Here is a 26,391-nt window from a genome sequence, read left to right as displayed (position 1 = left end):
CTTCTTGGGCACCCCTCACCTTCTGGTGTGAGTATGATCAGTATGAGAAGCTGAACAGTCCTTGACTGCTTGGCAACAACTAAAACATCAGCGTGTTATCAATGTTATTCTCATCTTAAATCCAAACCACAGCACTATACCGGCTGCTAGGAAGAAAATTGACTCCACCTCTGCCGAAACCAGGACAACAGAAAAGCCTGGAGTAATGGATTCCTCCTCTAAATTTTAATTCTGTCTGGATACCCAAACAGCAAAAGTAGTATTTTACAGCAGCAGGCATCTAGCCTTCCCAACTTCTCTGTCAAGCTCTACAACCTGAAGTGTTATTTACAGCTCACTTGACTCCTACACTGATTCTTTAATTTCATTTACTCTTCAATAACTCCCAAAACTAACACTTGGACTCTTCTGTGAGGGCTCCTAACAAATCCCTTCCCGCAAGACAGTTCACTGCACTTTGTTCTGGTTACCAACACTTTCTTGTTGCACACGAGAGTCTTCCAAAACCACATTACATTTTATTAAACTTGACTAACATTTTCATCAGCAACCTGAATGATGAGGTAGAACACACCCTCTGAAAGTTTTCAGTCTATCCCAGACTGGTACGGTTTCCACTGAGAGAGTTCTCAGCAGCTTGGAGAACTGACATCATAGAAACCTTGTGAAGTTCAACAACAGCAAATGCAAAGTCCAGTGCCTGGTATGGAACATCACCAACAGTACAGGCTAGGCACCCACTGATTTGAAAAAAGCCTTACAGAAAAGCACCAGGGGTCCAGGTGGATGGTAAGCTGAATGTGAGCCAGCAGCGTGCCCTTGCAGCAATGAAAATCAAATGTGCACTGGATTTCGTTAGCAAAAGCACAGCCAGTAGGTTAAGAAAAGCGGTTATTACCATCAGTTCAGCACTTGTGAGACTGAAGTACATGACAGGCATCACCATACTGGAGCAAGTCCAGTGGAGGGCCATGATTAGAGAGGCTGCAGCATGTGACATACAAGGAAAAGCTGAGAGCCATCCTTGTTCAGTCTTAAGAGAGGGCCAGGAAACCACCTCATAGCTGTTTTCAACTACCTAACGGATAAAGAAAAGACAGAGCCAGACCCTTTTTGTAGATGTTCAGCAAAAGGCTAAGGGGCAATGGACACCAGCTGTAACAGGAAAAAACCTGATTACATATTAGGGAGAAATGCTTTCACAATGAAGGTGGTCAAACACTGGAACACGTGGCTCAGAGACACCATGAAATCCCCTTGTTTGGAGTATTCAAAGCATGACAGGACAAGACTCTGTGCGGCCACCTTTTACTTTAAAATTTGACCTAGAGGACTATAAAGGTCCTTTCTAACCAAAATTATTCCATGATTTCTATTCGCCAAATAGACGACTTACATGTAAAAAATATTTTTGACCAGGATCTCTCATTATAAAGTATCATTTATGTGTTTAAAAATAACTACTGAAATTTTTGAAAAGAGTATATGCAAATACATACTTTCTATATCTTTATTTGTATATAAATATGAAGAGTAACTTAAAATAGTTACTCTTCCTCAGCAAGCTATCCTACAAAGTATCGTTTTAAAGAGGCAAAGCAAACACTTTTCTGACACAATTAACATACAGTAGAAATACATTACATGTGATACTGAGAAACACAAATGAAAGCCTACAGAACAAGCATTAGAAAAATTTGAACTAATATAGAACCTAAATTACATGAGGGGAAAAAAAAAATACCCACTTGCTCCTCTGCTACAAGTAAAGGATGTGTTGATTCTTCACCGACAGAGGGGAGGCGTGCACTTCCGACAGAAGGATGTCTGCTGGAAGGATGTGATGAAGTATCTCCAAAAGATGGATATCTGGGATAGCCGTTAGGTAAACTTTGTGCAATGAACCCAGGAGCTGATTCAATCAGAAAACAAGCAAAACCATATTAAAATAGAACATTTTACTGTATATGAGTAAGATGCTTTATAGCTTCATTTTTGATTTTCAAAAGAGAAATTAAAATATGGAAAACATTTAAATATTCACAAGACTCAATTTTGCTGGGGGGAAGGAAAGGGAAAGCAAATTGCAGAGTATGGCATCCCAGTACTTACTGGGAAACATGTCTGAAACAATCACTGAAATCTAGGTGTACTGCGCATCACAGCCCTCCCAGTAAACTCCCTATCCAACTTCTCTTTCTACCATTAACAACATGTCTCCCTAACAAACAGGGACTTATTTACTTAGGCTTTCTGTTTTTCTTATAAATAATGAATAACCTGGAATTCCTAGTTTCAAATATCAAGCCATCTGCCTGGGATTACATTAAAATCCACCAGTATTTTTGAAAGGATTTCACACTAGCCAGCCATCTACCCACAGCAAAAGAAAGATTCCAAACCCACTTATTGATGTGATATTACTACTACTTTTTTTCCTAATAAAAAGGTTGGAGCATTGCCCAACATTAACATTTCTCAGAAATGCTACAAGTAAAACATGGTGATATATTATAAAGCCATTAAATAGGTATATACTGAAGCAGTGTTCTTATGCAACAACTAAGTTCCCAAAGCTTATTTCTTAAAGCTGAGGAACTTGACCATAGCACAGTTTTGCTCCCAAGACTTAAGATTCTCGAAAGAGAATCCTCAGCAAGTACCTCAAGAGAACACATTACTGGTAATTAGTCTCTTAGCTGAAAATAGCATTTAATTTGCATTAAATCTTTAAGTAATTAAAAAGAAAACTAATTTAAAGCTAAGTACCACATTACATTCAGGTATGTCATCTGACAGTGTAACCGTACTTACTGGTAGGCGTTCGAGGAGTTCTTGGAGCTTCCAACTCAGTCTGATGATTATTCCTTTCTACTACTGGTTCTTCTACCACGTTTATGCTATTATTCTGCATTATCTCTTGCAACATATTAAATAGTTCTTCTGCACGGGCACATTTAAAGGCAAAGATTCCTATAAAAGCACAAGAAAAAAATCAAAATCCTTTAACAAAAGCAACATGCCTTACAATGGATATAACTTTCAAACATTAAAACTGGAATCCATGTAATGAATACCTGTTAAATAAGCAAAAGTGTTACGAAATTTTTCTTGCACCAAAACTCACAAAATTATTGTGAGAACCTTTGAAGTGTTTATCTAATAGAAGACTAAGATTCCCATGCACCAAAAGTAAAATTAGAACAGAAAACTGATTCAGTTAAAAGCAAAACTAAGTTTTGAGTGGTAAATGAGGGGTAAAAAAAAAAAAAACACCAACCACAAAACAGGGCAAGATTTTTTTCTTTTTTTTAAGCTGATAAAAAGAATACCTGTTAAATAAATACTAAAAAAAAAAAACCCCAAACACTAAATTAAACTACTGTGGTGCTACAAGGTCATATTTTTAAAACCAAATTTATATTAAATTACCATAAAAATAAGATACCTGCACAAAAGGAAAGAAGGATTTAAACACTGGGTAAAAGTTTTGTTTCTTTAAGATTAAAATGAAAAGCTAGTAAGACAAACTGTGTGAAACAGACAGTAACAAACCAATTGCTTTAGGCTAAAGGATAGACACAGAACACAAAGTTAGCAGCAATACCGTGTATTTTGCGTGTGTATTGTGCCACTTTGCCTTTAAACAGCAGGGAGCGCCCCAACTTACCCTCACCAGCAAAGTCGCAGCTTTGGATTATTCTTCCATTGAAAGCATGAAGTTAAAGTTGACACGCTTGTTAAACGTGGGTGCAGGTGCTCATTTTTTTAAACCGAGTATTACAATCTTAAAACACTCTTTACTAAAAACTACCTACCTATATAGCTTGTTCTCTAAGTGCAATTATGTTAATGTGCTGGCAATTACTATCATCATGTATTTATTTAAGGACGCAGAACTGTAACAGATCAGAACCACCAGAAATGCTCCACATGGCAGAAGTTCATAAAAGCCCCGCTGGGAATATACCAAATGGGCTAAGAGGAATGACGCTCAACAATTACTATTCAGCTGGTGCAGTGAATAAGCTTCATGCTTGCAACATAGCAGCTGTAGAGCTTCTTCTACTATGCTTCCCCAACCCATGGTCCAGCTCAAGTACAATAGTCCATGTTTAATTTTTTGTCTTTTTTTTCTGAAAATTCCCACTGGATACTTACATCTTAATGGACAAAAAAGAAAAAAAAAAAAATCTAGGTTCACAAGCTTTAAAAAGCTCCCAGTATGTTTCTGAGAAATTCAGCTGCCCCTACTCCTTTGTTTAAAAAAAAAAAAAAAAAGTACTTTCAAATTGCTGATTCCTTAAAATATGAGGTGAGACAAATTGGCACTGAAACTGCAAGCAAAAACAACTTGATGAAACCTTTATTTTTATTAAATATATTCACATTAAATACAATGTGATCTGTCACTTACACAATATGGTGACAAACCAGCTCCTCCAAGTAAGTTTTCTATCCTGAATTATCTATTAGCTGTGCTCCCAAAAAATGTCTTCAAGGTTTTTAAAATACCTAGCACAAACTCAATGTTTCACCATCAGTGCATTCTGACAACTTATCGATACATATAATTTGAGATTAAATGGAAAACACAAACAAAAATACTGACTAATGCAATCAGTAAAAGCTGCTGGGCAGTATTCAGGGTATTCTCAAATTAAACTTCTCAGTCATCTCACCAAGTGAAGATGAAGTTTTGCAACTGTGCCCACAAAACCCAGTGTAGGTCTCAGGAACAATGCTCCATTGCAAAATGGCAAAGAAAACATTTTCTGCTAGATTTCTTTTTTTCCTCAATATTTGCAGTATTTTAATATTACGTAAGGAAGCCAAGAAACAAAAGAGGGAGGAAAGGGTTGCTGCTCACACAGACTGCTTAATCTGCTCTATTTAAAAAAAAAAAAAAAAATTAGGAGGGAAGCAGAGAAAGCAATTAGACTTGGTAGAAAATTTTGCAGACATCCTAATAGGCCATAGAAAAGAACCTTCAAAATAGCATTTTCAATTTAATTTTATTTATATCTATTTTACATGTTTAGAAGAAGCAGTAAATTAAATCTCCAGAATCAATTAAAGTGATTTTCTTCAAAACAAACTTTACTACTTTCTTCTTAGAAGTCTGAAAATTTACTTTAGTATGGAGTATACCAAAACATTGGAAAACATCTGTTTCTCATTAGGAGATGAACTGAGAATGCCTTCTACACTTTTATCAAAAAACACCTGTCTGCCCTTACCTCTGCTTGGACAATGAAGATTGTCCAGCTTTGTATATGACCAAGTCCTTTCATCTTCCTGATTTTTTTTACAGTGAAGTTAAAAAAAAAATGCAATTGCTAAATGTTGTTATTGATAAAAACACCAGTAAATGCTAAAAATCTATAATAAAAATAAGAATGCAACTTAATTTCACAACGTATGAATACATAAGAATTTCAGCTACACACAGCTACATCACAGTAGAAAGATGCAAAACGAGGCTGAGACCCCACCCAAAGCAGCTATTCCCTCAGGGACTGCTGCAGTGAAGAGAGAGAGAAAAGCCTAAATCTTCTCACTGGGAGCCAACCTTGGCCAAGGCAGGCATGATCTGGGAACGGGAAAGGTAACCATCTTTTTCCAATTAAAGCCACACAGAAAATAACTGAGCATAGCTGGAGTTTACATGCTTTGAGGATGAAAGTGGTATTTGTTTTAGGAAGAGGATGAAACACAAGTGTGTTACTGAAGACAATAACAGGATAGAGATATCCAGTTCATACCAGTGCTCCAGTCTTTTAAAAATCTAAAAACAGAGAATTCTTTGAATTCTGAGGAGATTTCTCCACAATTCCAGGTTTCACTGCCCCTCCCTGAAAGCCAAGTCAACCTCTGAGGTAGGAGGACTTCCCTGTCAAAACCAGCTCCAAAGCTGACCAGAAGTATCCACACACACACAAACATGAAGTGCTCCAGACCTACAATGCCAAAAACTATGTGCAACTCAAATCCTCATTTTACTATAAGACCATTCTTTGTAAGGTAACTTACTTTTTTTCCAGAAACCCCATTCACATATAGAACTATAGCCTTTATAACCCTTGCCAAAGGACAGGCAAACATACTTTTTTAAAAACAAAACCCCCTTCCAAAATCAAATAAATCTCCAAGAAGCTTTATATACAAAAATTCCACATACCTTGTCCAGTTTGACACCTTCGGCCACTTTCAAAAGAGAAAAGATTTGAGTCATAGCCATAGCGACGGAGACAGAGGTAGTGCCATTTTACAGAGTCCCTTTTACGCGTGTACAAAATTAATTCTGTGTCTGTAAGTTCCATTATGCCAGAACCCAGTTCATTACCGTCATCATCCACATTAATAACCTATAAAAAGGAAGTTAAATAGCATTAAGTACTCTTTTGAGCACCAATACCACTACTAAAAATGTTTCACTGATGCGCTCCATCTACTAAGTCATATAAGTTACGATCCTTAAGGTAAAAGTTTGGGAAAAAACCCTCACCAAACCAGTTCCTTTGCTCCCCCAACCCAGAATTAAAATAATACATATTTAAAAGCAATATGAATGAGACTGCATAACATTATTATAAAATCTGAGGAGAAATTTAAAACAGAATAGATTCTTAAGTTTAATTTTTTTTAACTGGCTTTATGTACCTATTCTAGTATTTCCACAGAGATAAGGCATACCTCAGCTAATGGGATCTTTCAGAACCCCGTTTCTACAAAAAAAAAAATATTTGCTTTGTCATATAACCCCCACTTACAGTAGCGGAAAGGAATGACAAAGGACAAGGGGCTCCAAGATAAAGCTTCCTTCACATACCTGTACAGCCTCGCACTGTGCTGCATCACCAGATGGTTTTAGATTATTTTTTTCTGCCTCTTTACAGTCAACAAATAATTCAAATACCCTATGGTTATCTTGTGTGAAAACATGTGTATAAAGCTTAAACTCTTATTCTTTCTTCTTTTAAAAGAGTTGGAGGTCATCTGCATCCTTTATGGAATTCAGACAATGTATATTTTCCTCTGCATGTATTTTATCTCACAATACTGCTTTTAGTGGGGTTTTTTCTTACTCAATTAAAAGGCTACTAAAAATCTTCCCTATGGTATCAATTAATGTTACTCCTTAAAGAGACATTTTCAACTTGAAATCTAGTCAATTAAAAAGAATTAGGAATAGTTTCATCTGCCACTGAGGCTTATGCCAACTTTCTTCATTTTGCAAATTACATTCTTTCATCTCTTCTCCCCTGCTGCTAAATCAGCGACCCACACAAACAATAGAGAAATTCTACAAGGAGAAAAATAGGAACTAGCTACACAAAGTGATGTCAAATGCATAAAAAGCAAAAAACCAGAAAAATATTTTATCCTTCAGCTTTTTGTACAGATAATATTAAACATTTCCAGAAATTCCCATGACTTTAAAGCTCATTTCAGTGTTGCCCTCAGGCAATGCATGAATCATTTTTCACTATGGAAGCATTACATTCCTTTGCCAACTCACGGAGACAGTTTGGAGCACAGAAGCAAATCTGACTTGTGTGACTATGCAAAGGTATGTTTATTTAAAGTCACTGACTTCAGCAGCTTCATGTTAAGCATGTTAAGCACATGAACAAGTGTTCACAAGCTTATAAATTCCAGGGATCTAAGGAACAGAAGCACATTTATAAATAAAATTTCTTCAAGGACAAAAGTTTTCAAAATGGTATAATGAGTCATGAACTTCAAATATAATCAGCAGTCCTAAAATTTTCCATTGCTGACCCCGCATCCAGGTTCATAATCACACTTCTCCAACAGCTCTTCCTTTATGCTTACAACTCCCTTCCTAACTTTCATAACGTCCCAGAGGTAACAATGCTTACTTGGGCCCTACCAACTGAAATGGAGATGGACCAAGAGCTCTGCAAGAAAGCAACAAAATAATTCACAGCATACCATATCAGTAGCTTACCTTAAACTTGTTTCGATGGTTATCTGGGACAGTTTCTTTATCTGGACAGCTACAACAGCTACCCATGACTTCTTTAGAAGACCATGTGATCTCTAAAGGGGAAAAAAAAACCAAACCAACACCCAACCCCAAATGCCAAATGATCATTTAGTTGAAGTAAAAATAGAGTATCAACAACAAAACCACCCAACAGAAATTTCTCTCTGAAATTACAATTCCTCATGATGAATTTTGCAGTCATAAGTAATAAAAAAAAATCAACATAAATATTACAAATATTTTTACAAAGGTAAGTTAGATTTGGCATTAAGGAGTAGCAACACTGGGCCGTTAAAGTCCCACCAATAATTCAAATTGAGGTTACTACCAAACAGATCCATTTGATTTGTCACCTTGATTGCCATGGTAGCAGCTTGTGGGAAAACAAAAACCAAGAACTTACTGGGTGCGATTCTCATCTCCTAAACCAGTGCCTTCACACGAGGCAACTACCTGGGTTCCAGTTCTGTCTAAACGAGCGCTCCTTGGCTTAGACTGCTGAGCACAGCCCCAGTGACGCCCACACAAGCCCTGGGCTGTAGGAGGTTACCAAGCACAAGCAACACAGAGAGCCCACATGGCAATCCTGAAAGGCTGCCCTGGCTTCTGCAGCTCCAGGGCTGGCTCGCAACAGAAGGTGGAGGCGTTCCAGGCCTGGAGGCAGCAGCCCTGTGCTGGCCGCTGTGCAGTGAGGCTCTGTGCTTCTACTTCTAAATACTTCCCGTATAGCAATGTACATAAAACTATGTATATCGAAGTCAAGGGAAGGAAAAAAAAACCCACATTCAACACAAATATTTTAAAACGTGGTGGGTTTTATTTCTATGAAGTTCCGTTTGGATTAAATTGTGTTACACAGTCTACTTCATTTGCTATAAACCAGTAAAATTCTCAACTAACATGGAACAATATGTCTAAATTAAGGAAACCAAAATAAATATTTGATATTTTTGATATTTTCATTGAAAGATTTTTGTATTTATGGTCAAACTTTCATAAAACAGTATGATAAAATGTTCATAGAACCAAGTCTCAAAACTTGCTTCTCCTCCCTCTACCACCTTGCAGAGGTTGGTAAGTCTTGTATTTCTCAAATACAAGAAAGTCAGACAAAAGAAAACTTAACCCATTTACATGACCTTTATATTGGATAAGAACTAAAATTGCCACTACACAAATGAAAAGTGGGGCGAAATCCTGGAAGAGAGCTAGTAAGGCAACAAGAGATATGACATTAGGAATCAAGAATGAAGACAGACAGAACTGGTTGATAACTTTTCCTGACTCAAGGGGAAATAAATCAGCTGCAGCCTTAAGAAAACCAGGACTTGCTTTCTAGACAGGCATCTGTATTAGCATGCAGCAGTAGTATCCAAGTAGCACTTCAGTCTGCTGAGAAATAAGGTGCAAGGAATACAATGCAGAGCAGCTAACTCATCCCCTCTTCTTGACCAGAAAAGCCACTCAAAACAGATATTGCTACCCTAGAGACTGTATAAATTTGTATAAATTTGCCACCAAATCCCTACAGAGGTGAAATGGAGAACTTAACAGAAAGGGTAACAACATGGCTTGGATTAATCCAGTAACAAAGAAGCAGAGCACCAGACATGGAGACAAAATCATGGATTCTCTAATGTCACATTTCTGGCCATAACATGAAAACATGCATTAATTTGATGAAGCTTTTTTCCCCCAACACAACATGGAACTGGGAAGGTTGGTTGTGTGCTTATACTGTTGCAGAGAGAAACTATGCTATACACAACTGGGTTTTTTTTGCATAGTGAAGTCTTGAATTTTATTAATCGGTCCAATCAGTCTCTCAATTATAGACTACTTTTAATAGTCTTCACACATCCCATTGTTATTTTAGCTATTCCATTTTTTTGCCTATGAATTCTATCTGGTTTATTTAGAAAGGGAAATACAGGTAATAACACCTGTATACTAATTACTAATACTAATTTCCTACCCTGGCACCCTGCAATGCCTTACTACAGTAACATTCAGATGTTGATCATCTTAGCCTACTGATGCTACCCTATTTATTCTGAGAATTCACTGCTAAAAAGAACAACATATGAAAAAAGCTGCAATGCAGATCAACAATGAATATATAAATTTGCAGCAAAAGATTTCAAGCTCTGGTCCACACAGCATAGTTGCAGATGCTTCTAGCGGCCTTCAGGCACAGATGCTTCCACTTAATAAAGCTCAGTCTTAAACCTCCTCAAACGTTTTGACAAAGTGGAAACAAAACTAGATAGCAGCATGCTGTTATAGTGTCATAACTTTCTTTGCATTCAGCATAAAATAACTAATCAAATCTGTTGGAGGCAGGTGCCAGCAAACTCAAGGGTTTTTTTTAATTGTTTTTTAACTGCAAAGTAGTTTGGGAAAAATCACTAGGGTTACAAGTAGAAAGTTGTAGTCTATGAAGATGTATGAAGTATAGCCACTGTATTTCAAGAACGACAAAAAAAGGGTACGTAATCAATAATACAAGCTCCTTATTTTGTCTTCGATATATTCTTACATTAATACTTCAGAAAACTAAGAACTGCAATGCTGCTTCAAAGGACAGATGTGAACCAAGGCTATGAGGAAGAAATGAAACAGCTAGGAAATTGGCAGAATGAAAAAATCACTCACCTAGATTTGGCCATTAATATTCCCAGCCTCTGCTGCAGCATCAGGGCTTCTGTCATACTTCAAAGTGTCATGCTGTCTTGTCACAGAACTAATCATTTAACCTAGAACTAGAAGAGTACATAAAAAAGTAATTTTTCTTGTTCTTAAGATGCCAGTTAGTAAACTAACAAAAATGCATACAATTTTTTTTTGGGGGGAAGTATTATGTCAAGTGACATCTTCATGGCTAGGATGCATCTTAAGTGGCATTTTAGACAAGAGACATCTCTTAGAGCTTCCCCAGCATTTCAGTGCCAAGCTGGGTCTTGGAAGAAAATAATCTGGTGTCCCTTTCTGCAGTGTATCCTATCACGCTGGGGATCCCACTCATTCTCCACTCACTCCTTACGCAATTTAGTGTGTGGAAATGACAGATGTGAAGCTCCTGTTATGCTTAGCACATACCAAACCAAACCACAGCAGAAAGAGAACACATACAACTTACTCTGCTTAATTCTCTCTTGCTTATCCTACTGAACATAGCCATACAACTCAGCATTTGTATAACACATCACTCTGCTTCCCTCATGAATCTTGCTCCATCACATTAACCATAAATTGTCTCCTTTCACTTCCCTCTCCCACCCCCCAGATTACTCTCATACTAGCTATCCACTCACATTTAACACCAAAAACTCAGCTGCTGCTTCTATCAGGCTAACAGTTGGCAGCCTCCATTCTGTCTGAAAATTGCCAAATGAGCACTTGATGTTTCCTTTGATGCTGCTTCTTGAACTCAAGAGAAGGCTAAATTCTCAGAAAACTGCTTTATTAGCCTTTCTTATCAGCCTTTTACAATATCTATGCAAACTCGTTTGAGACCATTGCAGCTCTGCTTATCAATACTGCCGCAGCCACAATTCTTTGTATTCATCTGCTGTCCTCTGCCTTGCACCTGGATTAAAAGCATTCTGGGAACCCAAAGCACTTCTCTATTTTGCATAGCATCAGGAGTAATGATAACAGTTGCAGAACGCTCTTACTGTGGAGGGATTGTGCAAGAGAACAGCAGAAATTCAATACTGGTAAATGCAAAATAACACACCTAGCAAAGGAGCTCTATCTGTTAGGAAAGATCACTCAGGGAGTCATGCAGTTCAATGAAAACACTAGCTCAATAGCTATCATAAAGCAAATGAAACAGAACTGTTTGGAAGGAAGAGCCCCCTGAAAATACAGTTCTATTGTATGAATCCACAGTGCACCCACAGATGTAGCAATGCATGCAATAGTGTCTCCCCCTGCCAAAAAAGATACAGTAAACCTAGAAATATGCTACTAGGATTGCTCAACCTGGAAAAAGGGACCATCTGGGACAGAAAAGATAAGTATAGAATTCTAAGTGACACAGAGAAGATACATAACTATTTTCCAAATGCAAGCATTAGGGAGCTGGTTCAAAAAATACACAAAAGTACTTTTTGCACATAGTAAGAAGTTAAAACTTTGTTGTCCACAACATCTTGTGGGAATGAGTTCCAAAAATTTAAAGATTCAGAAAGCAATTGGACAAATGCAAGCTCCATGAAGAGCTTTTAAACTCAAGGATGTCACATCTGGCTCAAAAAGTCTCTAAGCTGCAGATACTTAGAAGGGTATTAGGGAATGATCATAAAATGTTCCTTCTTACTGTTCCCTTCCCTATATATTTACTATCGGAATTTACTGTTTACTGTCAGAAACAGAACACTAGACAAACCGATACTTTGAGTGTGACCCAATAAAGCCATTCCAGTTAACATAAAAGGATGATCCAGACTCAGCGTACATTTTCGAGTGCACTGTCATAAGACATTAAAAAAGAAATAATTAAGCAGTGGCATTTAACTTGAAACTCAAACCTAGATGTCACAAAGGTACAGAACGATAAACTTACTGAACTGCTTGACAGATTTTTTGCATGCATATACTTACAGATTCTCTGTTGTGCATAAGTGGTATTTAGGAACTTGCAGCAAGTCACGTACCCTTCATATTGCCCTTTAGCCATAAGCTTTCTTGATCTTGGACAAAATTGTACACAGTTGTATTCAAGACCTATCCCTCTATAACACGCATAGGCTGTGGTTCTGTGATGGCCCTACCCAATCTAGCTGGTATTATCTAACTATATTTTTCAGTCAGGTTAGACTTTTGTTGGCTTAGCACACCAAACCAGTTCAACAGAGAGCCTAGCAAGTGCCAGAGCCAGCTGGGGACGGAATCACAGCCTTAGCCACCTCTGCCCAGTTTTTAGAAAACCTTCACTAATTACTGGGGTTTACTTCATTTACCAAGTTCCCTGCTAAAACCTTCAGGATAGGAGAAAGGAAAGAGGGAGCAAAAGGCCTGATCCACCCACTCTGGTGCGATCTTACAGGTACTCATTAGAAAAATAATGAAGTAAAATATCACAGGCAAGCTACACTAATGCAGGTGTGTTTGCACTGGTATTTACCCTGATATTTTTCTAGCAAAGTTTTAAAGCCTTCAGATTGTTTGGCTACCTAAAGTAGACTAGCCTGTTTCAGTCACCTAAGAATAATTCTGAGATGATCTAAACAGATATTTTTAATGGATAAAAGAAAGCACACAAATTTACAGCACCTAACTTCTTTTAAATGTAAAGCAATAACAAAATTTTCCAACCATTTGTTTCCAATTACAAGTTGGCTATTTACTCTGTTTGGGATTTTCTTAAACCTTCCCAGATTGCAAAATATTTACCCAAACTTACACATGCAAGAAGAAGTAGACATTTTCACAGTCACAACCCTAAAGTTAATCTTCTCAGTTATGTCTACAATGTCAAATTTAGGAGCTGTAATTTCCCATTCATGAAGCATCAGTGGTGGTTGGAGTCATGCAGTCATGAAAGGAGGGGGACGGGGATGGAGAGTATTTTCTGCTTCTCCTTAATACACGCATTACTGCACTGGCAAGGTAGAAATGCCAGGCAAGACAAAGCGGGGACAGCACTTACCTAAACCTTGTTAACAGGAATGAAAGTTAAGAACTGCCGTATCTTCAGTAAGACTCATTACTTGGCTTTGTAAAGTAAAACATATCTCCCTCCTAGACTAAGCAGTGGCAACAAATTATGCTAATCTCTCAAAAGTCAAGGAAGACAAGGCATCAGTGTAAACACAGTAGATTATGACTTTTTTTTTAAAGTCACAATCAAAAGCCTGTAGAAATTCTAACATTTGCCATTCTGCAATCTCCCCAGGTTGAGAATGGTCTGAACAACACGTGCATTCCCCTTGTATAAGAAAGGCCATATGGACAAGCTGCAATCATACTCCTCCTTTCGCTCACAATAACCGGTCGCCCCATTAAAGTCAGCTCACTGTTGCAAAGCTGATCTAAAAACTGGCATTAACTTAGCTCTTCATGCTCTCATTGCAGCATCAAACATGAACTTTGGGGGATATTTTCTGTACGCATTAATTCCTAACACACACCTTTTAAAAGTCAGGGAAGGAAAAACTCCAAACCATAGCATGCCGAAGAAGAGGTAGGGAGAAGCAAAGGTGCCTCGTCTGGTTTTTGCACATATTCTTTTCAAATGAAAAAGTGGCCTTTCAAACCACTAGCTGCCACAGCACTAGATCCTCTGTATGTCTTGCTCTCAGAGCTACAAGTAGCAGAAAACATAACTAAAGTGCATTAACATAATTTTAAGGCATTTTATACCACAAAATTGTAGTTTAAAAGAAAAAAGAAAACAACACAAACAAACAATAGATGACTAGGGCTTTTTCCTCGTTCAGAAATTTTATATCTAGAAAGCCCAATGAATACAATGGAGTAACTGGAGAAAGATGCCTGTGTACAGGTTGTTAGCATTCAGGCTGATAAGCATTTGAACCTATTCATTCAGGTATCATCAAGCATATTATCAAGTACTTGATAATATTTTGATCACAGCTAAGCAACAAAAACACACACTTACACTGTCATTTTTGCCTATAACATTCTATATCAGCCAATTTAGCAGACTGCATCTACTTTTAAATTTAAAGCAATAGCATCGACCATTTTCAAAGACTGTTTCTTGTTTGGGCTATGCTATTTAAAAAAAAAAATAAAAGGACATAATCCCAACCACTAGAACACTGAACTCCTCTGCACTTTTATCTCCTACTCTTATTTAAAATACTTGCTTAAAAAGGTAAAAAGAAGTATTACCAAACCCTCTACATTTAACATAAATTTCTGTGGAAATAAGGCAGTTGTAATAAAAAACAAACCAAACAGAAATGCTGCAAGTTTTGGAGGTATATTAAAATTGCAAACTCATTGACGGATAATCAAAATCAGGACTATTTCACCTTTGTCATTCATTTCTTTAAACAATTCTATTTAGCATAGTGAGTAGAATAATATTTTTTGAATTGCTAATTACTTTTAAAACTTGAAACTGCCTGGCACTTCATATTTCTTTTGTCTTCAATAATACCACAGGGATGTAACCTTCATACTTTAAACTCTGCAACTTCCTAAAATACGTTTCTCAAAATGGCTTCCGTAACTATTGTAAAGTGTTAGCCATGGTTTACTTAAACTTGACGCATTAGCCACCATGCTTTATACCAACAAATCAATCATTACAATTCAGAAAGCTCAAAAATTAAGTCCATTTAAGATTTTTTTCAGCTGCACCAGCACTATAATACTTGAGTATTTCAGAACTACAGAATTGGGTTCTCACAGCTGTTTACTGTCAAAGAACAAACAAAAAGACTATATTCAATTCAAAGTTTTAACAACATACTCTTGAAATGCAAGTTATAGGAGTGGTTTCAACATCTGCTTCTTTCTTAACTTCATAACTAATGCTCAGACCAATCAAGTAAACAAAAAAATGGAAATGAGTTGTACTTTACAGCTTCAGGAGAAACCCTGAAGTTTTTTCGAAGGGAAACGCCCAATACTTGGGAGAAAAGTGGAGGGAACAGACAATGCAGCAGTTGTCATCTGTACCAAGGCTAGGAAGGTTTCAATACCATAGCTGCCCTCTGTGAAATAAATTCAAGTTAATGTCTAGAGGACAGTTAGAATGACAAACATTTATGTATTTTTAAAAGACAAGTTCTCGAATATTTTCAAATTCACTTTTTCAAACTGTTCTTTTAGCTGCAGAGTTTTCTTCTCTAGCTCTTTACAACTTAATGTTACCTGATTATAACAGTGAGAAAGCAGGAGACTATTTCTTTTCCTCCCCCATTTCGGGTCCTCTTTAAAAGTTACTTGGGAACATGAGATACTGTATGAAGAAATGACTGTGGATTCTGCTGAAATTAGTGTTTGTGGAAGCAAGAAAATTTAGAAGTTGCTAGCATGTTTTCTTCCAAAGTTCTTAAAACTTTGAAAGAACAGACTCTACAAGCTATTTCAAACTCAACTCGTGCTATGTTTCAATTTACATGTACCATGTAAACGACACTTTACTACAAAAGGAAAAATTTAACTCGCACCCAACTCTCCATCCTAGGGTCATTAATGTTGGGCGCTTTTCATCATGAAGCATTCTCATTTCAAGAACATCTGGCAATAGCCACACAATAGAAATACAGATGTTTACTTGAATACCTAACAAAAATGGCATCTTTCACTGAAACCATGACCTTGCAGATATAACCACCTGTGTAAAGTGGAGCATGTTTGGCTGAGAGCCCAATTTTATCCTTCTGTTTGATGGCCATAACAGCAGTAGGGACCAGGCCTCCTAGGAAAATCAGGAGGCTCCTGCAAAGCCTTCACAATTGCCCTGATGCGAACCTAAGCTACATGCCAGATTGGAGCCGTTTTCCTGCAACGTAGTTGAATGTCTCCACATAAAGCATAGTGCAAGCAAGCTATGAGTGGGGTTTTTTGCTCCTTGACGCTTGTTGTGTAAACCTGTTTGAAATGGGAGAGTTTAAGGGTGCCCCTCCTTAATCTCCTTTCAGGTAAAAGGATGTAGCCTCAAACCACAGAAGCAAGTGGGAGACAACATTTCTTTTTTTCCCTGAAAACCCATAAAGTCTCTACTACGAGACATGCAGGCTGTTGCATTTACAGCTTAAAGGCAGAATTAGCTCTCCACAAAGGATCATCCCAAGCCCAGAAAGGGCTCTTTCTCCTGATACCTGGGAGTTTAGGAATGATCAGAAGTGATGGCAAATCATTTGTATCTATATAAAATTAAGCACAAATTGCTTAGTAGTCAGTAAAAATCCCTCTTCTCCCTTCCTCCAAGAATGTTAATGTTGTCACCTCTTATCAAACTCCTTAAAAATAAACATTATTCTCCTCAAAACTATTACTTAAAATAACTAACACTTAAAATACTTTGTGCAAGAACAGACCCATCACATTTCTAGATTTTGTTTCTTACAGACCTTTTTTGTTTTCCTCTACCTCACCTGGGATGAATTTTTTTTTTTTAAAAAGTAAATTCTTTACTTCAAGTGGAAAGGTGTAAAGGAAAACCTAGGGAGCATGGAGGAAAGGTTTCTGTTATTTAAGTAGAGACCAGATTCATCCTGTATTTTAGGTCACTAACCTAAACACAGTCAATCAATGCCTTTGCCCCACAGAGACTGACCTCTTTCCATTCAGTGTGTAAGAAACAGAGTCCAAATTTTGGTTGTCTAAATTGCACCTAAACTAGACACTAGGAGTAGACATCACAAATAATTTGCTAGGCAACTGAACATCCGAAATAGGAAAAACTGACTTTGATAATTTCCTCTCAAAGTTCAAAATTCATGGCCCCCAAGTGTTTGGATGTTTACATTTATACAGGGTTTCAGACAATAAGGATCTGCAATTCAGAGCAGGTATTACAGCGACCATGCGTTCACCTGCCTGGCACGTGCTGCAAAACCAATCTCACACACAAAATACTGGCAACAGAGGTGACATATTCAAAATAAGAAATCTAATTTCATTACAGTTGGATGAGTGGCTTCTTATAGGAATGTTACAGATGTCTTAACACTGACTTCTTTTAAAACAGAAGTTATTTTTATTTTTTTTAATGGCTTTCAGTATATGGAAACAAAATCACTGTCAATCATTTACTGATACAAACCACTCTGCAACTTACTTTTCATCTCTCTCCCTGTCCCTCATTTTTCCCTTAAGGACCTTTTTTCCTTATAAACTTTTTACAGAATGATACTAAATATAAATTGATTTATTTCAGATTTGACATCCTTCATGTTTCATCATTTCCACCCTTGCATACTATGTTAAATATTGCTGGATAGTTGATTGCAAGTGGTTTATTTAGATTTGTTTAACAGTGAATTTTCACTCTGCAAAAATATAAGCAGCAAGGATGGGATGCAATTTATAAGGCAGTCTCTTTTTCTAGATCCTTCACGTAGAATACTGTGGACATATGTCAAAGGGAAAACATGTATTAAGAGATACTGCATGAATTGTGGATTAAACTCTCTACTTAAAAATTTGCCCCAAACAATGGCAAAATTTGCATTACCTTTACCAGCCTGAAATCTTACGACAGAACCTGAAGCTTACGTGCTCGATTCCTTCCACTCAACTTCTGTTTTCTGTTTGCCCTACGATGAGCCACACAGCATAGAACGTGCCCCTCCCTGAAGCTCATTCTGGTACATCTTCCTCCTCTTTTAAACTCTCGCAACTGGAAATGTTTGAAGAAAGCACAGCCAAATCCCTATGGATACATTATGGTAAGTAATTTTCCCAGCTCAGTTTCGGAGCACTGTTGATGCTAATGGTTATTCTACAGCATGGAATAATTTCACCTGGATACTGCCACCTCAGAAATTAAGTACAAACTGAGAGTATAAAACTGAGCATTTCAGGTTATAACACAGACAATTTCTAAGTAACTCATTATATCCTCTGCTCATTAACCAGAGTTGTCACTAGGGCAAAGCAGCTTTAATTTTTCCGCACAAAATACATTTTGGATGAAAGTGGACGCCCTACAGGCATTTGAGACAGCAAACAGACTAATAAACAGAGAAACCAACTTACCTCGTCAGAGAAGTGTTACTTAGTAAAATAATGATTGTTTTATTGCCGTGGTATTCCTTCCAGAAGATAGGTAAAAGCTGAAATGGAACTGCAATCAGTCCTTTGAGTTCTGCTGGTAGCCAAAAACTGCCCATTTCATAACTGTCTAATACAACGGATTAAATGGATAACCTATATATCTGATGTGGCAAATCCTGCATCTTCAGAGTCGTGATGTAATCCATGGTGGCAAATTCTATATGATTTAAGAATCCTGGTATCCTACTTAGGACTTAAAATAGCCCATACTTTGACCTTATATTTATTTTGGCTGGCATATCTTCACTACCATGAAGCCAAGTTCTTTCAATTGGAAAACAAAACTTAGGTTTCTGGAACGCGGGACTCCCACGTACCAGACCTCACATGCACACAAGAGATGTAGCACCAAAATAAAGCATTTGCCCTGAACTAGTAATTACTGAGTGTGGTCAGCTCCAAGAGCCTTATTCCCCCAATGGTCACAAAAAGGACTTCTTCACTTTGTAATTACTCGACGGGGGGAGGCGGGGGGGGGATATTTCTGTACATCAGCAAAGACTGACTAGTTTGCTTTAATGTTTGGAGACAGAACAGATGTAAGAGGTGCCAGAGCTGGAATGTTCTCCTGTGGAAACACAGGGGTTTAAAGGGATACGAGTGTTCAGCAGAACAGGAAGAAACCCCTGAGAAATACAGCAAGAGGGGCACAAACTGCTCGCCTTGCCTGCCCACACGTGTCGCCATCCTTCAGATCAACTCCTCTCCTTTCAGGTGTCCTTACACAGTCTGACAAACAACAAGGTAACAACAATTCACCCCCAAATAGCGAGTGCATTTTGGGGAGATGGCATTTTAATAGTAAAGCAAGCTGAACTAAGGTCAGACGTTATCCTTGCCCTTCATCCACTCGGCAACCATTACTAAGAGAATTAATATTGAAGGTGCCTCAGTACTAGAAGGATGAAAAAGCAGCAGTGCTAACAAACCATAACAGAGTTAAAAATGACAATGAAGGAGATCCAAGAAGAAACTAAACATGCCGAGAAAGAGCTTGGTGCCGTTGGCTGCAATTATGGAAAACAAACTATGAATGGTAGAGGTGAAGTTGCAGGATCTAGTGTCTAACTTTGCTTATGCTAACAGGTGGAGTTTTACCTCAAGTTTTTTATTAAATGAGCATGTTGTCAGACTTATGATTAAAATACAGTAATAAGTGTATGCTCCTTTTCTCTCTTTAGCCCTTTCCAAAGGGGGGCGGGGGGGAGAAACACAAACCAAAACACAAAGCTGGCAAAACCCAAGCTAAACTGTAAAGCCTCCTGGCTCCTATGAAAACAAAATTATTGCAACCACACACAAGCTTCAGCACACAAGCTTGCCGTTTCGGCGCGCCGCCCTCAGAGCCCTCTTTGAACACACGGTGAGGAGGCTGATGCAGGATGGCACCAGGAACTCGCCCTCTCAGCAGCATTCCTCCACCGGCACCTCCTGCTGCTGCCAACCGCCTGCTCCTCCAGCTCACGGGAGCCTTGCTTTTCTTTTCTTTTTCCTCCTTTTTAACACCCAGATCCTCACAACTTGATCTATTTTGTTGTATATGTTTCAGTATACTTGGATTCAAAGTGATCAGCAACTTTTTACTTCTTTCCCCTCACCCTAGCCCACACCTTGGTGCTACAGAAAAATACCCAATACTATTTAAAAAAGAGAAAAGGAAAAAAAAAACATAAAGAAAAGCAAATTAGGAGCTTTGTTGGTTTGTTTAAATTCAGGACTGCCAACTGATCTTGGAAGAATTGTTATGTAAATTTTTGAAATGACATGTTAGTATTAAATTCTCTACAGTTCTCCTTTAAAAGTGATCATTTTAGCAAAATGCTCAAATTTAGGCAAGTTAGTTAAACATTTGTTGGAACACTGTTCACCAGTAATTCCTTAAAAAAACCCACGCTCATTCTGACAGAAAAGCTCTTCTATTCACATTTACAGTAGAACTGAAGAATAAAGACCAACTCGAACAGCTGAGTTAGAGAGAATTGCAGCAGGCAGCAACGTTATGCTAACACTTAAATATTTCGTGATGTTTAAGACTGATTTATGTGACGCTTATCCTACACCTCTCACTCTAGCATGACATTTTCAGACCCGCATTCCCTTATCCTGAGGTGTGGCACCCCCATATATTGGTCTATCCTAATGTGATATAAAAGGCAATTGCACATTTTATCCAGGCACTAGGTTGATACAACTGTTCTATTTGGTAAGTGCATACATATATACATATATACATGGCATGAAATGGAGTTTCAAGTCTTCACCTAGCACATTTTGAAAATGCTAGGGCTTTAGTGAACATGCATCCTGAACAGGAGCATACAAGCTGTTTGCTCCACCATCCCCATTAATCCTTCTGAGGATGTGGGACAACATTCCCTGTTCTATTCTTTAATAGCTCTCCAAAAACCAATCCTCTTACTCTAACCTTCCAGAGAAACAAGACATATTTTACTTGGTATCATTTTTAAAACAACTTACACACATGCAAATATTTTTCAATTTCTTACTAAAACAGTTTCTCCAAATCCACACCACCATATTGTTTTCTGTGAATATCTGCCAGATTAACTACATCCTTTTAAAAGAAACAGCCAGAACATCAAACTCCAAACTGTGACATTAGGTTAAACAAGCAAGCACTAATAAATTATTTTATTCTTGGAAATTCTGAATCTCTTGAAAAATGTCCTCTGAGGAACAGAAAGTATTGGTGGTTTTGGGGTTGGGTTTGATTTTGGTTGTTTGTTTTGGTTTTTTTTTTTTTGGGGGGGTGGGGTGGTGGTGGTTTGTGGGTTTTTGGTTAGGTTTTTTTTGTTTTGTTTTTTGGTTTTTTTTACACAACGACAAAGCAGGTTAAAACTTCAGTCCTGTTTCTGCATCACTGCTATGGAAATGCTTTTTGGATATAGGATCAAGGAAAAAGGCAAGGAGATGGGAAAATAAAAGTATAAGGCTACAACAATTAAGTCCAGTAATGGGGCCTAAGAGGAAGACAGAATCTAGTTTAATTCTTGAAAAGGATGTCTGGCTTGAAACTGTGTAAATAGTGAGTCAGCTCTCCAATATTTAACCACAAATGCCTCCTAAAACTTGAGGCCCACAGCTCTTGCCAAGTCTTCAAAGCCAGCAAACTGCCAAATTTTGTAACTAAGTAAATGGCATTGAGTTTATATTTTGTAATATTTTAATCTCTGAAATATTGTTCATTCAAACATTTCAGGAAAGGTTAAGTTTTGCTTTTATGTTTTTGATGTTTTGCACACAGTCTTCTAATACATTAATAGAAAGAACACTGAAAAGCCTGCAAGGTCTTTTTTACCGAAATGTTAAGCAGCTTCAGTAAGATGTTATCAAAACTAAGACCACACCACTGTGTTTCATACAAATAAATAAATACAGTTGTATTCTCAGTATGCGCCCTTCTTCATCCATCCACTGGTTCCTCTTTCTCTATCAGCAAGTTCTTAGCACTTGGATACAAGGAACGTGGCCTTACCTGAACATCTAGCTTTTGTACATGGCTTTTGTTTCTTGGGAAACTGACAATCCCATCCTCCCAAGATACGATTAAATCTGGGTTCTCTTAAAAATAGTTTGTCTTCTGTATTTACCATTTCTCCCTTTTCTGCACAGAACGCTTTTCATCACATTTGAAAGACTCCTGATTTTCTTAGTTCTGTTTACATGCCTCCTCACATGCTTCTTGTACATACTTTTTTTTTTTCTTCCTAATTTAAGGAGAAATTCTAATAACCATTTAACTTTACCTCCCCTGCGACCCCAGTTCATTGTATAAAAGGGAAGATTAACAACAGCTAGTTACTCCTCTAAATCAAAACTATGTAGACTCTTCACTGGTAGCTGATAAAAAGCAAGATTGACTTTTTGTCACCACTGAACTGCATCTGCCAAAATGCAGGTTTAGGTTAATTTTTTTTCTTTGTATTTGTAATGAAAAAGAGCATAAGCACATTTAGTTAATGTGGCTGATTTGTTAAACCATGGTAACCTGACTGTGCAGATGCCTGTCTGTGCTTTGGGCTACACGGACTGATTAAAATTCTGATTATGAGGATCTGCACAGCAGATTTAAGTAAAACCCAACTATAATCATATTTGTGCATCCAAGCAACCATTTTCTTCTTTTCATTGCTGAATCTCTTATAGTCAACTTATATGCAATTAAATAACTTGTCACCAGCCCCCCTACAACATCATCTTTAGTTTTTTGTTAGCTATTTAACACACTCCCCATTAGTCTATCTGATCCATGCCCTAAAAAGTATTTTCCTATATGAAATGGAAGTTACTAAAAACTGTAGCTTAACCTACCTGTACAGTGGAGAGCAAAGTTCCATTAAACAAAAAAATCTTTTTTCTTAGTGCTTTACAACTAACACAGCTAAAAGGTCTATTTCCTTGTATTATATTTTTGTTTTTTAAAAAAGCTCCTTTTTGGGTCTTATAAAACGTCTCCTTGTTGAACACTGCTAAAAATCCAGATCTCTCAATATAGAGCTCTACAAAGCTTAATTCTGTTGGATGACTATTATACCACATGAGACAACTGCTGTCCAATGTTAACATCACACAGCAGTTCCTTTTAGCAAAGAATAAACATACCTTTCTACAGAATCCATAATGAATTGCTCACTTTGTATAAATCTCTTCCTAATCTTGTAAAGATCTGTAAAAGTAGTATTAGAAGGATATTCAACATGAATGGAAACATGGGGGGGGGGGTGTATGTGTGTCAGCATCTACACATCAGAACAAGCAGCAGTACAAGGATTAAAGCTTCGCTTGTCTCGGTAAGAAAGAGCACCGTTCCCACAACAGTTGTCCCAGCAGTAAGGCTTGCTCTCTGATCAGACCACAGCACAGACAACTTAGCAGTGGAAAAGCCCACAGCCTAACACAAGGAGGATAGCGCTGAGATTGCATCACATTGCATATCTTGTTCCTTTTCCTGTTAGCCCATCCTGAAAACAGACCATTAGATGTACTTAGAACATATATTTAAAAAAATAAAAGGAAAAATCAGACAATGAACAGCTGCCCACCCTCACACTACCAGTCAAGAGGAACCCCAGACATGTCATGAGGATTGACAGCTTTTTTCTTGTCCTGTGCCACTCACAAGGGATCCTGGCTAAACTGCTTGGGCACAAGTCTTGCTGCTTGTTGAGCAAGTGGACACAAGAGTGCAAGCAAATGAAATCTGTCAGTCAGAGAACAAGCGTCAAGTAGCTTAAAAGATCAGAGAAGTAAATACCACCTTGCCCTTCTGTAGGATCTTGCACTGAATTTTGTTATACTGTTCTTCCTAAAAAAAAAAAATTAATTCTACCTTTAATTAGTATTGTAAAATAATTAGTCATAGAACCAGTGGTTTCATTACAAAGTTAACTTGAGTAACCATTTGCTCTCTTTTACTTTTCAAAATAGTGGATTGTAACTTAAGAATGCACACCTGGCTTGCAAACCCAGCCACATTTTAGAATTCCTCAATACCATCAGTCGTGGACCTCATGATTTGCTACTATTTACATAATTTTTTTTTCCCCTGGGACACCTTTCTAATCTCTACTACCAACTGTATCTTTATTCTCTGGAAGAATATTATGTGGGGTAAGATGAATTGAGATGGTGGGAAATGAAAAAAAATCTGATCTTATGCTTCTTTTTGTAAGACTTAACTCTTCCCAAGACATTACTGAAGGCTCTACTACAGGCTTTTTATTGTCCCCAATGTGTAGTCTGAAATACTGTTTGTACAGTGGAGGTGCCCATTTTGAAGAACAGAAGTTTACAATAAAATGAAGCTTCCCTCATCAAAAGTCATCTATACTTTTATTTAAATAAGTCCTTCTATAAGATTCCTGCCATTAACAAGTTTGACTAAGCGTCATTTAGAAAATAATTTCTGTGGAAGGTATTCAGCATTAAACTGTTGACTTTGTGTGTCACATGACATTTATAAGCATTGGCACCTTCCACTACACAGAAAAGTCATATTCACCTTAACATACTGCAGTTATCACCTATTATCTTAAGTGGCAGATAATCTTTAAGGATAAAAATAACCTTTCTGGATTCTCATCTTGATACCACATGCATGTTTTCTAATCAACAACTACAAACCTCACACACCTCCACCTCTCCTTGGCTATGGGGAATTGTGAGTACTGTACAGTGTCAAATATTACCTGAAATACTGTAGCCCGCAAAGCCTTCATATAGATTTTTTTGTTTGTTTCTCTACCAACTGCACTCAGTGGTAACCTCTACATACAAGTGCACGCTGGCTTTATTATTCTGTGTTATTTTATGAGTGAAAGTTCTGCAACTTCTAGATATTAAGAATGAGGTTGATATAGTTTAAAATACTACACTAAAACTTCAAACACTTTGCATATAGAAAACAAGCTGATGTGGTTCATAGTTAGCATGGACAAGCTTGTCCTTGCCCATCCATTTTCTAGCATCTGATGGCTATATTGAATGCCCATTTTCTTTCGTAAAAGATTAATTCTAGAGACTGCTGAAGATGCCAAGACCTTATTGCCATTACTAGCCATGACTATGTCAAAGTAGCACCCATAGCACCCTATGAAAATGGTATCAATTCCACAACAGGGTCTTGTCTTTACTTGGGACTAAAGACTCCAAAATCTACCCTCCACAGCTACACAATTTTATTTCCCCCCCCCCCCCGAGGGACTTCCACAGCGGAAAACAGACTTTGAAGGCGGGGGGGACAACACACCAACAAGTGTGCTCCTAGGGTACACTACATTAATTCTTCATATTTATATTATACTCTTTCATCAATAACAGTACCCAAACAGATCACACACTCACTATTCTGTGCCAGCTGTGCTATTTAACGGCTATTGAAGGAGTAGCACTTAGTAGAGTACATTAGCTTAAAAGGCACAAATACTAACTCTCTGTTACATTTTTTATTCTTAAACTTCAAAAAGGCCTTGCAAACAAGAAACCAAAATAAGCCTACTACTGATGCTCTGAAAGCCCTGCAGACCTCTATGGGAGTTGCCAATTCTGAAGCATTCTTGACATTAACTGCTTTATTGGCTCAAGCAGACAAGTTGTCTGCTTTATGAAGAGTCCCTATTCATACAGTAGCCACCGCATCTTCTAAACCAGCATTCCTCAAACTGAGGTCCACAAGCTCAAGGCTCATTTCACCTTCTCATCCCTCCTCCTCTCCTCTCCAGTTTGAGCAGCACTTTGCAGGAGGTGATGGAGAATTCCAAGGGTGCCAGGGGAGCAGAGGGGAGAGGCAATTGCTGAAACCAGGCAGGGGTCATATGCAATGGTAGTGTGGAGGGACAGGCAGGCAGCGCAGGGAGCAGGAGCAAGACAGCAGGGCCGCTTAAAAATACATGCAACCACCTTTCAGGAGGTCACAGTCCTGCTGTCCAGAGGCTACAGGTGATTTCTGGCTCTCATGGGTCTCCATGGTGAGCTGCTTCATGGAGCAAGGCCAGCAGAAAATATATTTTTGGAAGGCTACATTTCAGTCAGTGTAGCTTCCTGAGCTGCCTCCCTGCTGGCTTAGTGACAGAGCTGGCACAACCAAGAGA

At 37.9% G+C, this 26,391-nt stretch overlaps 1 protein-coding gene across 4 annotated transcripts in view; it reads right to left on the bottom strand.

Annotated features, from left to right (window-relative positions):
- FRS2 (fibroblast growth factor receptor substrate 2) overlaps window positions 1–26,391 on the bottom strand; it is a 61,036-nt gene that overhangs the window by 8,791 nt on the left and 25,854 nt on the right. For 3 of the 4 annotated variants that reach the window (XM_054838047.1, XM_054838064.1, XM_054838055.1), the window contains 5 exons: window positions 10,670–10,776; window positions 7,976–8,067; window positions 6,182–6,368; window positions 2,815–2,973; window positions 1,749–1,912 (listed from right to left, as the gene is read on the bottom strand). In XM_054838047.1, coding sequence (XP_054694022.1) covers window positions 1,749–1,912; window positions 2,815–2,973; window positions 6,182–6,368; window positions 7,976–8,041 — 576 coding nt within the window. In that variant the 5' untranslated portion in view covers window positions 8,042–8,067; window positions 10,670–10,776. Of the gene's footprint in view, window positions 1–1,748; window positions 1,913–2,814; window positions 2,974–6,181; window positions 6,369–7,975; window positions 10,636–10,669; window positions 10,777–26,391 lie in introns of those variants that run through there. The other variant, XM_054838036.1, reaches the window with a different exon arrangement.

Source organism: Grus americana, chromosome 1, assembly GCF_028858705.1.
Source record: "Grus americana isolate bGruAme1 chromosome 1, bGruAme1.mat, whole genome shotgun sequence".
NCBI classification, from domain to species: domain Eukaryota; kingdom Metazoa; phylum Chordata; class Aves; order Gruiformes; family Gruidae; genus Grus; species Grus americana.
Note: the sequence above shows the minus strand (reverse complement) of the source record. Positions and strands in the feature narration are given on the sequence as shown.